Genomic DNA, 15,174 nt, shown 5'->3' on the forward strand with positions numbered 1-15,174 from the left:
GATAGAATCTGGCTCTGCCATTCTTCCTCCATGGTAAAGGAACAAATTCTCTTTGCTTTCATGCTAGAGTATAGTTGAAAACCCAAACTTGTGTAAGCAATTATATATGACCACCGACCACCAGTGCCACTCTAACTTTGCAATGGCACTGCTATAGTTGCTTTACTCTGTTCATAATGCCCTCTAGTATCCTGATAACGTAATGATGCAATATTTTTTGTAACTAAAGGCTGATTTGTTTCATTTCCACAGCTGTTTCACATAATTGCAAAGATTACCATGACCAAAAAGTATTTATGTTTCTTTTTATTTTTAAGAACTACTCAGAAAATCTTTTTTGTCTTAGCAGCTCACCAAAACATCCGAGTTCAGTTAGTTTTCCTTTTACTAATTTCCCAGTATCAAATGGGATACTGTACAATGTGTTTGAAAATGGACTATAAAAGTAACTAGAAATGTTCCAACAAATAACATCAAGCAGAACTTCACAAACAAAATGCTTCTCACTGTGAGAATTTAGTATTCCATCTGTCTTGCCTCCCCTTCCCTTCATTTTTTAGATATTTTATCCTATTAACAAAAATTTGATATTAAAACTATTGACCATAGCCTTATCTATTTTGAAGGCAAAATGAGTCTTAAATTATCTTTGTAATCCATACTGTCTGTCACAGAGTTGGCACATAATGTTTGTTCCAATGAATAAGCAGTAAACTTTATTTTCATAAAAGTACCAAAGATTTTTACTATTAACTCATTTCCAGAAGGCTTTTCTACATAAGAAAGCAGGTTGTTTAGTATTCTTTTTAGTTCTGTTTAATCTGTTTTGACCTTTCATAACCTCTGTTCTTAAACTATTTAATACTATATCCATTGTAGGTTTTTAACGTTTTGTGTCTTTTTTTTTAATTGTTATTTTTCTTTCAACTATATTCATTTAAACCATTTATTCATATCTTAATTTAGACTTTCACAGTTTTGGTGATTATTGCTTTTCTGGAATCACTGAACATCTTTATTGATTAAAATAAGACTTATCAAAAATACTTAAAATAAGCACATCAGTACCATCTGGATTCATAGCTATTATCCTTCAGCCTTGGTGACCTTGTGTCTGACTGTTTCATTAAGCTTGTGTCTGACTTCCATGAAAATTAAGAATACTTGTATACATCTAATATTCCCTTCTTCCCTTAATAATCCATTAAGGATTCATTCATTTGTTTAAACCATTCCATCTTGGGGAGGCACTGCTGGCAAGAAAGATCATATCAGATTAATTCTGACGACTTTTCAAATAATACCACTATTATCCCTCATTAAATTCTAGTATGATCCTATCCAGCACACAGTGGTAATTCTTACCAGAGAGATCACATTTAGCAGTAGGCTCTAGGGTACAAAATGGTTGAAAAACACTAATCTAAACCTATTTAATCTGCTCCTAAACTGTGTTTCTTTTGCACGAATTTTAACTGTTTGCTACGTTCCTTGAAACCAAGACTTCCTTTTGTCTCTAAACTACCTATTTTGAGGGTCCCGAGCAGTACCCTCCAGTTCATGTATTTGAAATTTTAACAACCACCTCTATCCCAGATTATTCATCCTATCATGATTTCATACTTTGACCATGTATCCCCTTTCCTTACCCACCTATTTCCCTACCCACCCCTCTTTCAGTAGTCCAAATCATTTTTTTTCATACTATGATAGTTAATTTTATTTGTTCAAGGGCTCAGTAGTCCAAAATCATTTTTTTTCATACTATGATAGTTAATTTTATTTGTTCAAGGGCTCATACTGCACACATTAAACCAAGCATTTGCTTTGATTCTGTGGGCCCAAATTCACATATTTAGGAAGATAAAAGCAAACTGTGATCCATGTACATGGATGCGAACTAATGGCTCAAGGTTAATTACATTGTAGTTTTTAGATTTCTTTTCAGTGTAGAACCCGGATATCACAGGTGTCAGGTCCTTCTAGATATCCTAGCTGGTATCTGCATTCTTCCTGAGTTGAGCAACTTCATTATCTTTCAGCTTCTGGTTGATAATACCGGTTAATACACAAGCATTTGGGGTACATGGAAGGCTCAAGAAGACTTCGTTCTCAATGCCATACATTCCCTTTACCATTGTTGACACTGGATGAATCCTGGATAGATTTTTGAGCATGGATTCAGTCAAATCAGCCACACCTAATCCAGTAGCCCAGTTGATTGCACCCACTTCCAGTCCTACAGTACTTTCTCCTTCCCTCCCTTTCCAGATTGAGTCCACTCTTCGCCCCTTGCTAACAGACTCCTGCAGTTACCAACGCAGTCTTAGAATTAGCAGTCACAGAGTAATTTTTATCTGCCACAGTTTCAGTTGTCTGAAGAATTAAGCTTCCATGCTGCAGACCCTTTATCTTTTCTCCTTTATCTTCCAAACAATCCACAAGAGCTAGTTCATCCACCAGAGACTTTCCAAGGAGTGGTGATGGCACATGCTATACCAACTTGTCCAACACCCACTATAGTGGTCTTATTATTTGTCACTGTTGCCTCTTCTGCAACTGGTGCAATTGGTTTTTCCTTAAGAGTTTTCCACCAGAGGGAGAAGGCTCTCAAGAGGTCTCTAAGTCCAACACTAAAGACAATGTCCTCAGAATCATTTTAATTTCCTTCTCTGAGTCTTCTCCAGCTTTGTCCTTTTTTTTTGTAAGTCAATGATCTTAATTAAAACAGTATTTCAGGGAAGCAGATTTGGCCCAGTGGTTAGGGTGTCCGTCTTCCACATGGGAGGTCCGTGGTTCAAACCCCGGGCCTCCTTGACCCGTGTGGAGCTGGCCCACTCACAGCGCTGATGCGTGCAAGGAGTGCTGTGCCATGCAGGGGTGTCCCCACGTGGGGGAGCCCCACACACAAGGAGTGCGCCCCATAAAGAGAGCTACCCAGTGTGAAAGAAAGTGCAGCCTGCCCAGGAATGGCGCCACACACATGGAGAGCTGACTCAACAAGATGATGCAACAAAAAGAAACACAGATTCCTGTGCCACTGACAACAACAGAAGCGGACAAAGAAGAACACACAGCAAATAGACATGGAGAGCAGACAACCGGGGGTGGGGGGAAAGGGGAGAGAAATAAATAAATCTTTAAAAATAAATAAATAAATAAAAGAGTATTTCAGATGTAGGTTTTACTGTTACCTTATGTAAGGAAAAGAGAGTGTATTATGTTTTGCTTCCTACAGATTCAATTGAAAATCTTAAGTAAACTTTGCCAGTTTCTATTTTTGATTGAATATTATAGTGCTCACCGTGAGATTATACCTGAAAAGAAGGAAGTACTCCTAAAGAAAGCTGCTAATGATTATTTACTACCTTTCTTAAAGGTACTTAGAAATCACAAACACACACACATACATACATACACTCAACCTACTCTAAAAACCTGCAAAAGTTGTGTGTGTTTGCTAATCTTAGAGATGTCTCCTTACACTGATGGCAGGGTAGTGCTTACAAAGGACCTGCACCAAATGCTTCATTGGGCTTTTTGTTTTGTTGTTGTTTGGTTGGCTAAGATAAGGAAAATCTAAAATGCATACTTTACCCAATATTAGCAGGGAAAAAACGAGTGTTTACTTTGTGCCAGAAATTTTTCTAAGCACTTTGCATGTATACATTTGTGAGGTAGATATTGTTATAATTCCATTTTTACAGATGAGAAAACTGGGGCACAAAGCTGCAGAATAACTTGTACAAAGTCAACTGGGTAGAGGGTAGAGCCAGGATTGAAATCCAACCAGTCTAATTCCTGGGTCTACCTTCTAATGGGCTTTGTGTGCTTACATATTACTGGTGGCTTAAAATAAAAAACAACAGTAAATTTAGCCTGTCATATTTGCTATTATCCTGAAATTTCCTTCTTACACCTTTGCCCTCCAATTCCTATAAAGGGTGAAAGAAAGGTTTTATATACATGACACATTGTTAAAATCCCAGTCTGACCTTCACTAACTCCTGTTTCTTATTTTTCTTATTTCTCTAAAATTGGATAATGAAATAAGACTTGAGATCAGAAATTTAAAACACCACCCTTACAAATGGCCCAGAGGTCACAGAGGCCCCACTTCCGCCACAAAGTGTATTCAGAACCTGATAAAAAGCTTTTGGACCTCAGAGCACCTTGGAGAATTTTTCACTACCACAATTTTAATACTGCTCAGTTTTTTTTTAAACAAATCATTTTTATTGATACATATATACATAAAGCATACAGCTCATCCAAAGTACACAATCAATGGTATTTACCTCTCAATTTTAAGATTTGCTGTGACATATTTCCAATCTTCCTGTTGTTGAGTGGTTGGTGATGATGGTGAGCACTTGAGGATTCCTATCTAAAAATCTGTTCTGTTTTTGCAGTGGATAGCCTGCTGAAATATACTGGCTATGGGAATGCTGCAGGACTGTTGGCGGCCAGGGGCCTCTTGACCGGAGGAAGAGGAGATAATTGGTACTCAGAGGACGAGGACACAGACACTGAAGAATACAAAAATGCAAAACCAAAGTATAGTATCAAGTTTCTTTTTACCTAACCATGCTTGTGCCTTTGAGTTGGTTATTTGCTTTTCACTTACTTGCCTTTCATTTTCCAAGTGTTTCTTTTCTCTTGTGGATTTGGAGGCTTTCCCTTTAATGGTTTTTTAGGGACAGCTTCATAGCTAGTGCCTTAGAGAGTGACTTTAAGTGGTTGAGGTTGTATAATATTGCAAGAAATGTTCAGCGACATGGTATTTTCAACATGCTCATTATCCTTTCCCAAGTACAAGTAGAGTTCGTGTTTAGTTATCTGCCATCATATACTGAAATAGTATTACTGCTTCCTGTTTGCTTTTCTTCCCTAGGTTGAGATTGTATAAGGTATAACCAAGACCTAGTATTTAAGTTGATTGTTAGATGCTTCAGTCTCAGAAATCTAAATGTAGTTACCATACATTCTGGTCTTCCCTCTTACATAAAATCCCTTATAGGTCAATAAAATTATAACAGCAAGGCACATTACTGGCAAAAAGGAAAGAAGTCTAGCTTTCCATTGAATTTTAATCAAACTCTTAGGGAATAATTTTTTAACAGATGCTTTAGTACAGTACATAGGCAAACCTGAGACTTATTCCGTCTTCTCTGAGTCAGTGCTTACAAAGTAAGGACACTAATTATTCTTTTATCCCAAGACAAACGAATCACCTCTCCTTCCTTCCAGTCTCTCTCCATCCTTTTAATTGCCCTTCCCTCCAGCCCTGAACTCAGGTAAATTTCTTAGCTTCTACTTATCAGAAATTTTTTTTTGAACCCCGTTTTTTTCTGGTTTTCCTTACTAATAAATTTTTTAAAAGGTGTTCTCTTCTTTTGGCATTATCGGTGCTGTTGACATGTCATGTTTTCTGCAGTCTTCTAGAGCATTATATGGATCATGTAATAATCCAAGGATAAAAAGTATTACCTACAAAATTATGTCCTAAAAAATAAAAGATTGTGCCTGTTGTCATGAAAGTAATGTGTTATCAGAACATAAAAGATCAGTCCCTAATCTGACAGGATATATATGGCCTGTTCCTTAGCAAGTCAAGTCTGAGTAGGTCAGCATTATTTTTAACATCCCCAGTACCAGCAGGATCTCATATAGTGTGTCTTAGATAAAAAGGTTTTTGGAAAAAAAGCTAACATTGACTGAGTAGTAAGTTCTTAAGACTGCCACCATTTAGATTTTATAAATTAGGCATCTCTGTCAAGTATTTGAGCTAAAACAGAAGAATCATACTTCATTCTTTCCCTAATTATAGCATTTGTTCTAAACTAGCCTTGCTAGCGCTTTATTTTTCCATTCCATATGATATAGTTTCATTTGAATTTACTATTTTCTATCTTTCCATTTGAAACATTATACTACTTGAGAAGTCTATGCTTAAATGAGGGTAAACATTAATTAGGCACTCATTGTGTCCGAGGGTATGTGGACACTTAAAACTAAGAAAACTTCTCATGAGCACTCATGGTTGATGTCATTGCATCTCAGTATGAATTGTTGGTTTTGTTTGGTAGGTGACTTTATAATGGTAATAATCATATATCTAGCAAGCACTAGAACTCTAATAGAACAAAAAGAAGCTCAGAGAAAACACCAGAACACCGGTTATCTCCCATTAGTATGGGGAAACTGAATTGTTACATTATGAAAGAGTTGTTAGATTTCAGGAAAGCACCTTTTTAAATCAAGGGCCATGATGTTTGAGATTGTCGTCGTCTTGGCTCTGTGTCATAGGATGATTCTATACTTCACGTCTTCTATCACTGAGTAGAATCTGCTTCAGCCTTTGGACTTGTTTTGTTCTTGTTTACAGGAATGGTATATTAGTGTGGTCAAAATAGTCACCATTGTGAAATCTTGTTAAATTGTGTTTCTTAAACATTGCTTGTTACAGTATAAGTATGTCTCAAGTATCATCACGTCTCTCCCTTTCAGATAGATTTACATGAGTTTTTTGTCTTAAATCTTCCCTCTTTGAGGTAAAAAAGTGTGGTGGGGTGTTTGTTATTTTAAAATATTTCTTCAAATGACCCCTGTGGAAGTGGTGGTGAACAAAGTACCACACCCTTTGTACTCTGGGGAATGAACCATTAAGCTCAAAGAACTTTTTCCTAAAAATTATTACAAAAACTTCTCTAGTACCTCAGAGTTTTATCAATCTAGCCAAGCTTATAAAGTCTATATCTGAAAGGATATAGACTACCCCCCGATTACCCATCACCATTGAGAGTTCCTAAGATCACAGACTGATTTTCTTATGATGCTTTTATTCACAACAGTTGCTAGTATTGACAGAGACAGAGAAATTACCTTTCATCTAGTTGGCCTTAGTTCTATTGTCAAAAATATAAGTGAATTCTGATAAATGCACCAAGGTAACCTGTAATCCGTTGGTGGAATCTGAAACCAAGAATTGTATGGAGCTTACATTCAAGCTATGGGAGACAGTTAATATTACAATAATTCTTTTTGTGTCAAAATAAATGTATTTAATGGACTGGAAATGGCTTTCTACAACTAGTACATATATGGAAATGGACTTGGCCCAGTGGTTAGGGCGTCCGTCTACCACATGGGAGGTCGCGGTTCAAACCCCGGGCCTCCTTGACCCATGTGGAGCTGTCCCATGTGCAGTGCTGATGCGCGCAAGGAGTGCGCCCTGCCACTCAGGGGTGTCCCCCACGTAGGGGAGCCCCATGCACCCATAAGGAGAGCCGCCCAGCGTGCAAGAAAGTGCAGCCTGCCCAGGAATGGTGCCGCCCACACTTCCCATGCCGCTGACAACAGAAGCGGACAAAGAAACAAGATGCAGCAAATAGACACAGAGAACAGACAACTGGGGGAGGGGGGGAATTAAATAAATAAATAAATCTTTAAAAAAAACAAACAAACAAACTAATACATATAGACAAAATACACTCATAGAATTAAGTTACATGCCAAGCAGATTTTTGGTATGTGTCCAGCCAGGTATGTTAAAATTTTTCAGATAACACTTTTATCCTATATCAAAGGGAAACCAAACTTCTAAATTCTAACTTTTATACTGATTTCTTTTATGTCTCTTGAGCATAGAGGCCACTTAACTGTGTGGTATAATATAATTGATATGGTTTGTACATCATTCCAGACATTAATTGAAAGATGTGTGGCTAATGACATTTGACTTATTTTAGACCAATGACTTTCAAGGTGGGTTGACAGGAGCCCATGCATCTAAAAAGCTGTCTCTAAAGGGCTCCATTATGAAGGGGCAAGAAGAGATGACCACCAGAGCAAGCAAAATCCTAAGATACCTTCTACACTATTAACACTCTACACTAATTCATAATCTCTTCTAAAAGCTGAAAAATCATTGTACTAAGCAAACTCAGGGGTGTTTCCTTTTTGACTGTCTTTATCTCAGTAATAGCTGTGATAGCAACGGCTATATAGTTTCTTCAGCACAAGGCAAGAGACTTTATCTGTCAAGATTTTAAGTCCCATGTTAGTTATTTCCATAAATTGGGACTATCTAAATGTCAGTATTTCTTTGTTTTTAATATTTCTTGAAGTAAATAAATCAGAAACCAGGACCTAAATATTTTTCTCTTTTGTACAGTTTGGGCTTTGATAATTTAATTATCCATATTAGTATCTAACTAGCATTATAGAACTGAAATTAATTGCTATAAGCAGTCATCAAAGAGAATCTAAATTCAGATCACCAGAAGGCTAGAGTTGAAAATAAAATGATAACCATTTCTGCCACATATACTCTTCATAAAGTTTACCAGCCTTTGTGATATTTGCAATCACATCAGTTTCCCACTCTCAAAATTGAGTTCTCTAATATTTATTTCATAATGTAAGTTGGCTAAATGGCCAGCTAGGTGTCAAATGTGATACTTACACTACAGTGATGAGCTTTGCTCCCATTTTTATTTCTTTTTTATCTCTTTTTTATCACAAATATGGCTCTTTATCAAACAGCCCAATATAGGAAACATTTAAGAAGCATTCTAATATAAAAAGGAATGTTGGAGTTTTTAATTCCTAGATGTAATTTGGTATTCATGTATATAACTGTATATATATGTGTATATGACTGGCATATGATACTTAGTAAATAACTGGTAAATAAAGGAATTACTCTAGCTCTCTCCATTGCTAATACACTGCAAGACTTGGATTAGGATGTGGTTTCATGATTCACCCTACTTCTTTAATATGGAATCAGTGATCCATTTATACCACAGTTTTCAAATTATTTGAGACATTTTCAGGAACCTGGTGTCTCTTCAGAATATCCCAATTTAACTAACATAAACTCCACAAAATACCTAGTTGTTACATGATTCTTTCAGTTAATGAAGATTGCACGTGATTTTCCATAGTGACAATTTAACTGATTAGAGTAATTCAAGTCCTAAATCATCCAAGATTTGCTGGGTTGCTTATTTCTCAGCAAGTGGGTCATTTATGCTAATGACAATAGCTAGCATTTATTGTGTTTAATATGTGCCAGGCTCTGTTCTTATAGCTCTATCGATATTATCTCATGTAATTCTCACAAAAACCCTTTGAGGTGGGGTTTCCCCATTTTACAGATAAGGAAACTAAAGCACAAGGAAGTCAGGTAGAATTTCCAGGGCACACAGTTCATGATTGATCAGATGCCCTAACTCTAGAGCTTCTGTTTTCACTGATGCTGCAGTTAGCCTCAAAGTCAAAGGAAGAGATGAATTTTCCCTTCAGATAGCTCCCTTATTCTCACAGAATCTGTTTTCTTTCTTTGATGTAACCAAAACAGAAAAATGTACTTGTATATATCTTGAAAGGTTGAAAGTTCTGTTCATTCTAATTCAGTGAATTGTCACGTACATCCATTAGGTAATTCTGGCTCTATCTTTATAATGTGTTCAGAGTTCAGCCACTTCTTATTGCCTTAACTGCTACCATTCCGGTCCAAGGTAAAATTTTTCTCTCCAGGATCATTGTATTAGCCTCTTAACTGATCTCATTGCTTCTTTGTTTCTCTGCAGTCTGTCCTCAACACAACAGCCAGAGTGATCCTTTAAAATATAAGCTCACCCCCTCAGTGCCTTGAGTTCTACTCACATGTCACCTTCTCAGTGAAGCCCGTTCTGACAATCCCTTATTGAAACCTGCAACACTCCTACCTTCACCCCTCCACCTCGCCCTCCCTTATACTTTTTTTTTCCATAGCACTTACCACCTTTCAACATACTATGTAACTTACTTATTCATTATGTCTGTTTTCCCCACTAGAAGGTAAACTTCACATGTGCAGTTTGTTGTTTTTTGTTTTTGTCTGTTTTTATTCACTGAGATATCCCCAGAAAATGTCTGGCACAGAGTAGGCATTAAGTAAATTTTTGTTGAATAAATGAATTTGAGTCAGTCAACCCCTTTCAGCACTAGAATACAAGATGATCAAGTTTTCTGTCTTCATCAGATTTTCTATTGTGTTCATCCTGGAAAAAGAATTTCTAGCTTTATTTGCATATAACATCTCCTTTCCCATCCCACCTGCCCTCTTCTTGCCTGGCCCTGAAGACCCTGGTCCTTTTTCTAGAGGTTGCAATTATCAGCCCATAGACTGGATTTAGCCTACAACCATGTTTTGCTTGACTTATCACATGTATGTAGTATTGGTTATTTGCATTTGTGTTTATTTTTCAAAGTGCTTCTTATAATATTATATTACTTGTCAACATTTAGAATTCAGATATTTCAGGTGAAAGTCTGGGTTTCTAGCTTCTTTAAAAAACTGGAAGTTCTGATAATTTGGGTTTGCATTCTCACATGGCAGTCACTGGTGGAATTGAGTAGCTGTGGCCTCCTTTATACCAGGCCTAAAACTCCTTTGGTTTGACAGCTTATCCATTTCACTGATCTTACCAGCCCCTGTAGGAATTTGACTTAGTAGCCCCTTCTTTAACCACAAAGCTTTGAGTAAAATTTAAGCTACACTTTTGAGAGATTGAGTTAATTTTCATATAGCCCAGAGAACTTTGAATGGCTGTTTTTTGTTTGTTTTTGTTAAATGACCTACTGCGATTAACATTGGCCAGAAGTAGCAGCAATTTGAAGAAAGAGCCAAAGACTTGAAATATATTTCCATTTTTATACATATGTTCATTTGCTCATACCTTTTTAGTATGTCTCCATAGCTGCTGTCAGTTTATATAATGGCCTTCTCTAATATAAAATTCATAGTGAAATACCACAGATAAGAGTTTAGACGCTTCTTGCCATCTAATTGGAAGATATACATAATTATAGGATTGGAGGGCTGGAAAGATGGGGGAAAGGAGCAGAAATGATGTGGGAAAAATTATGATAAATATAAAATTATCCAGTAAAGTGCCCACAGCTATTAGCATCCTTAAAATATGTAACAATCAGAATCTCAGAACAAAATAAAAGTAACCCCAGGATTTCAGTGTTAGTAATGCTGAAGCCTGAAAAATTAAGTCTCAGACTATGAGATTATAAAGGTGCTAGGTATTTGGTCAATTGAAAATAAGCCATTTTGTGAAACCACACCATTGGTGCCATGGTGGCTATTTTTCTCTTCCACTTCTGTGTAAGAAAACTACTTAAGTCTCCAGTTTGAAGAGAAGGAGACAGGAAGAGAAACAGGAGCCTTCTGCTCCCAGCACATTGGCATTTTTCCTTTGAGAGTGGCACAGTTCAGTGCCCCCAAGTCGTTTTGTGTGACTTTATGTTCTTCTGTGTGTCAGGGCGAAAAAAAAAAAAAAAAAAGTGTTCCTTTTAAAAGAGAAAATGAAAATTGAATCCCTGGAATCCCTTTCGGGGGTTGGAATGTTTTACTACTTGGGCAAAGGATGGTAAGATTCTTATTCAGTAAGAAAATATTTCTGACTGCTACCTTTATGGTCAAATATCAAAAGATTTTGTGACTTTAGTAACTAACTTCAGAGCAAGCTGTTAAATCATTTAAGCAGCTTATGGAAGGGAGGTCAGCTTATGGAAAATGGACATCACTTCCACTAAGCTCTTAAGAGAATCAGGAGAAGTCTCAAATAGGCCTTCATCTAGGAATTCTTGTCCTTTGTATGCTGTGGTGTCTCAAACCCACCAGGTCTTGACACGTTTTTTCCCTAAGGCTCATGATGGTTATGCTAATGACATATCTTAAAAATGTCTCAGGATCAGATTTTAAATATCATACCTCTATTGAACTTGAGGAGAAGCCTTCTCTCAAGAAGTAAATGAGCATGAGCTACATAGTTAATAACTCTACCTTCCTTTATACTTCCTTCTAAGGCTTGATTTTCTTTTCTTGGGAAATGGTATGTGCTGTAATGAGTATATTTATTTATAAGACTAGTTATTTTTCAGATTTGGTAGGTGGCAGAATTTAAGTCAGTGAAAGCAGGTGTCTGTTATATGCTAAGCATATAATAGATAGGTAGCAAAATTATATTTTTAGCATGGAATTTGCATACATCTTAAAAACTCCATTCATGATTCTTAGAAACCTAGTGTTGGTCTCTTTGTTCTTGACTTTGGGAAATACGATGACCCCATCCAGCAATACCTCTAACTAGAGGACTTTTTCTCTTCTTTTATAAGCATCTGGGAAAAAAAAAAGGGGTGAATTAGTAGCCCATAAGTGTCTGAATCAGGCATTCGAACCCAGTGGTTCTTAACCTCACTGTACCAGAATCCCCTGAAAAACAAAACAAAAATATATAGATTCATTTGGTCTGAAATGAGGTTGATTTTTTTGTTTTGTTTTTAATTTTCCCAAGTGATTCTACTGTACAGCCAAGATTAAGACCCCCTGACAAACCTGTGAGTTTTCAAACTGTTTCTACAGAGTTCCTGAAAGAACCATAGAAGCTATGTTAAGAGGAAGGAAATGGATGGGGAACAAATGGAAGGCACTGTAGTCCTCTACCCCATTCTCCTTAGCCGGCCCTGTCTCCTCTTCTGCCTGAGCAATTCTGCTTTTATTTCCTTTTATATATCAGGCTTCTGTGTAGATCTCATCTGTGAAGGGTTCCAGTGCTTTGAAGGAAAAAAGTTTTTTAACCACAACTCTAGGCATAGGACTTATGCAAGAACAGCAAAACAGCTATTTTAGATCTGGTTTTCAAGGATAGTAAACACAGTTCTTCCACAAGAATCTGTATGTCATGTAGTCTCTGAGAATGTGGAAAGACAGAAGGAGATCTTGTTATAGACCTAGCCCTAGTCAGTAGAGGAAGCCCTGGTCAGTAAAGGAAGTAACTTGCCCAAATAAATCTAAGGCAGAGGTTGCCAACTGCTGCCAGAAGACCTAATTAATTGCAGTATCTTTGTTTTGGCCCTATTATTATTATTACTATTATTTTTGTCTTTAGACTGGCACTACTTTCTCATTTATCCCAGGTTCCAACACTCCACATTGTTTATACTAGGCCTGCTCACTCATTGGCACACCCCTGAAAACATTTGTGTCTATAAACCCTAGAAAGCAATTTTCTAGAAATGTGCTGTTTTCTGGGATATTTCATTTATCTTTAAAAATAAAGTATCTGTATTTGACTGGAAGAAGATACTGTAACCTTTTGTCTACTTCTCCAGAAAGATGTTTAAGTTACAGATATTTAGCAGCCATTGAAATCTTTTGGTCCAAGAATTGTCTTTCATTTCCCCTCCTCAAAAAAATAGTGTGCTTTTATCTTAGAGAATGGCTTGTTTGATATTAAAACTTTGTACTAAGTTTATGCAAGGTTTTCATTTAAGTACTCTATTAAATCTGTTTCCAAATGGTGTATACCTGTCCCTTGATAGGCTAGATTTCATTCCTTTTTTCAATCTAGGTCAGATCAATTCTAATTAAAATTGTTCTTCTACTTTACCCTTGTATTATTTAAACACTCATTGCCCTCTGTGGTCTCACTAATGGACTAATTTCCTGAGATTAAAAATTGGCATGCTTTCATTTTCAGATTGCAGCCTCCTTTCTCATCTTTTTTCCAATTTTTTGACATGTTTATTTTATGCTGTATCACAAAATGGATTTCCTTATTTCTCCTCAGAAATCATGCCCCCCTCATAATTAATAAGTTGTGCATCCAAGAATATTTATACTAACGGCACCAGTCAAATTTTATATTTTAAAAAAGCAACAATGCCTTTGAAAAAAAAGTTGGCAAGTCATTTTTTTAAAAACAATAGCTATAGCTCATATCCCAAAGCAAATTATTAAGAAAAGTCCATTTTTTAAAAATTCTTATAGCAATTCTATACCATAAAATTACTTGAAATTATTGCCATTTTTTTTTTGGCTATTATACTCTTTCTTATTAAAATTAACTGATAACTTGGACCAGAAAAGTATAGAAAGAGCATAATTTTTAAACATACAGCATAACTTTTTTTTCTTTTTGTAGCATTAATCTTATCACTGGTCATTTAGAGGAACCAATGCCAAACCCCATAGATGAAATGACAGAAGAACAAAAAGAATATGAAGCCATGAAACTTGTCAACATGCTTGATAAACTTTCCAGGTATTGTATTCCCATCCATTTTTTGCTTGGTTTCTAAAAATGCTCTATTTCTTTGTCTCTCTTACTGAGAGTTACCATAGAACAGCAATTCTGGAAATCCATGTAGATTGGAATAGGGTGGCCCAGGCAGCAGCAGTTCAGATCTCTCTTGGCTATCATGATTTCTCTACATGTGCCGCTTTTGGATGTGCATTCTTAAGTTTTAAACTCTCAAAGCTAGGATAGTAACTACTAGATTACTGTGGTATTTAACCAACTAACCTCCCTGTCTTCAAAAGATGCTGTGAGTTAGGTTCAGTGGTTTTGCTGCTTCTTGTATTTTTGTTTTAGTCTGTTTGGGTTTTTGTTCCAAATCATGATGGCTTCCCCCCACCACATACACCCCATTTTTGATGTGCAAGTTTGTAGTTCTGCCTTTTTGGGTTGCTGCTGAAACCAAGAATTCTAAAATGTCATGCACCTAACAGAAAAAAGTGAAAAGGAACAGCTCAAATGAAGGATTTTCTAAAAGCAGACACTCATATTAAATAGGGATTCTAAAAACAATCTCCTCTTCCCTTGTTGCCTCATAATTCCTTCCCCTCCAAAAAAATTTTAAAATAATTAAGTCAAATGTATATTAATTGATTGGCAACTAGTCATTGAAGAAATTATTAGAAAATATTAATTCCTTCACACTTGGCTGAATTACTTTTATTTTACAGTTTAAACATTAAATCACAATCTCCTTTTAGCCATCTTGAATGAGTGCTTCTGTGTGTTGGTAGCAGCTGCCGCTTAAAGGTGAATTTCTTCTACTCATCTTTTTCACAATTATGTAAGCTAGTATCTCACAGTCAAAAAGGAGTAGCAACTGGAATGGGTAATCCAGACAAACAACACTTAACTGAAAAGGTATTTTTATAAAAAAGCAGAGATTAAGAAGCACACTGGAGGTTTAGAGTAGAATAGGAGAACAAGAGGCTGACAGGGAGAGGATATTAAGTATCGATATTTAGACAAGCTGCAGTTGGAGAGTCTGAGCTTTTTTCAGAGGATGCTGGTAATGTGGTAGAAGGTGTTTAAA

The 15,174-nt window shown here is 36.4% G+C and overlaps 1 protein-coding gene across 13 annotated transcripts in view; it reads left to right on the plus strand.

Moving 5' to 3' along the window:
- The window catches only part of RIC8B (RIC8 guanine nucleotide exchange factor B), a 116,776-nt gene that overhangs the window by 86,901 nt on the left and 14,701 nt on the right, over positions 1-15,174 (plus strand). For 11 of the 13 annotated variants that reach the window (XR_011650302.1, XR_011650303.1, XR_011650298.1 and 8 more), the window contains 2 exons: positions 4,413-4,557; positions 13,989-14,108. Coding sequence is in view for 5 of the 13 variants with exons in the window: in XM_004473293.4 (XP_004473350.1) it covers positions 4,413-4,557; positions 13,989-14,108 (265 nt within the window). In the remaining 8 variants the exon portion in view is untranslated. The remainder of the gene's footprint in view (positions 1-4,412; positions 4,558-13,988; positions 14,109-15,174) is intronic. The other 2 variants (XM_004473297.4, XM_071219044.1) reach the window with 1 other exon arrangement.

Source organism: Dasypus novemcinctus, chromosome 12 (assembly GCF_030445035.2).
Source record: "Dasypus novemcinctus isolate mDasNov1 chromosome 12, mDasNov1.1.hap2, whole genome shotgun sequence".
Classification (NCBI taxonomy): domain Eukaryota; kingdom Metazoa; phylum Chordata; class Mammalia; order Cingulata; family Dasypodidae; genus Dasypus; species Dasypus novemcinctus.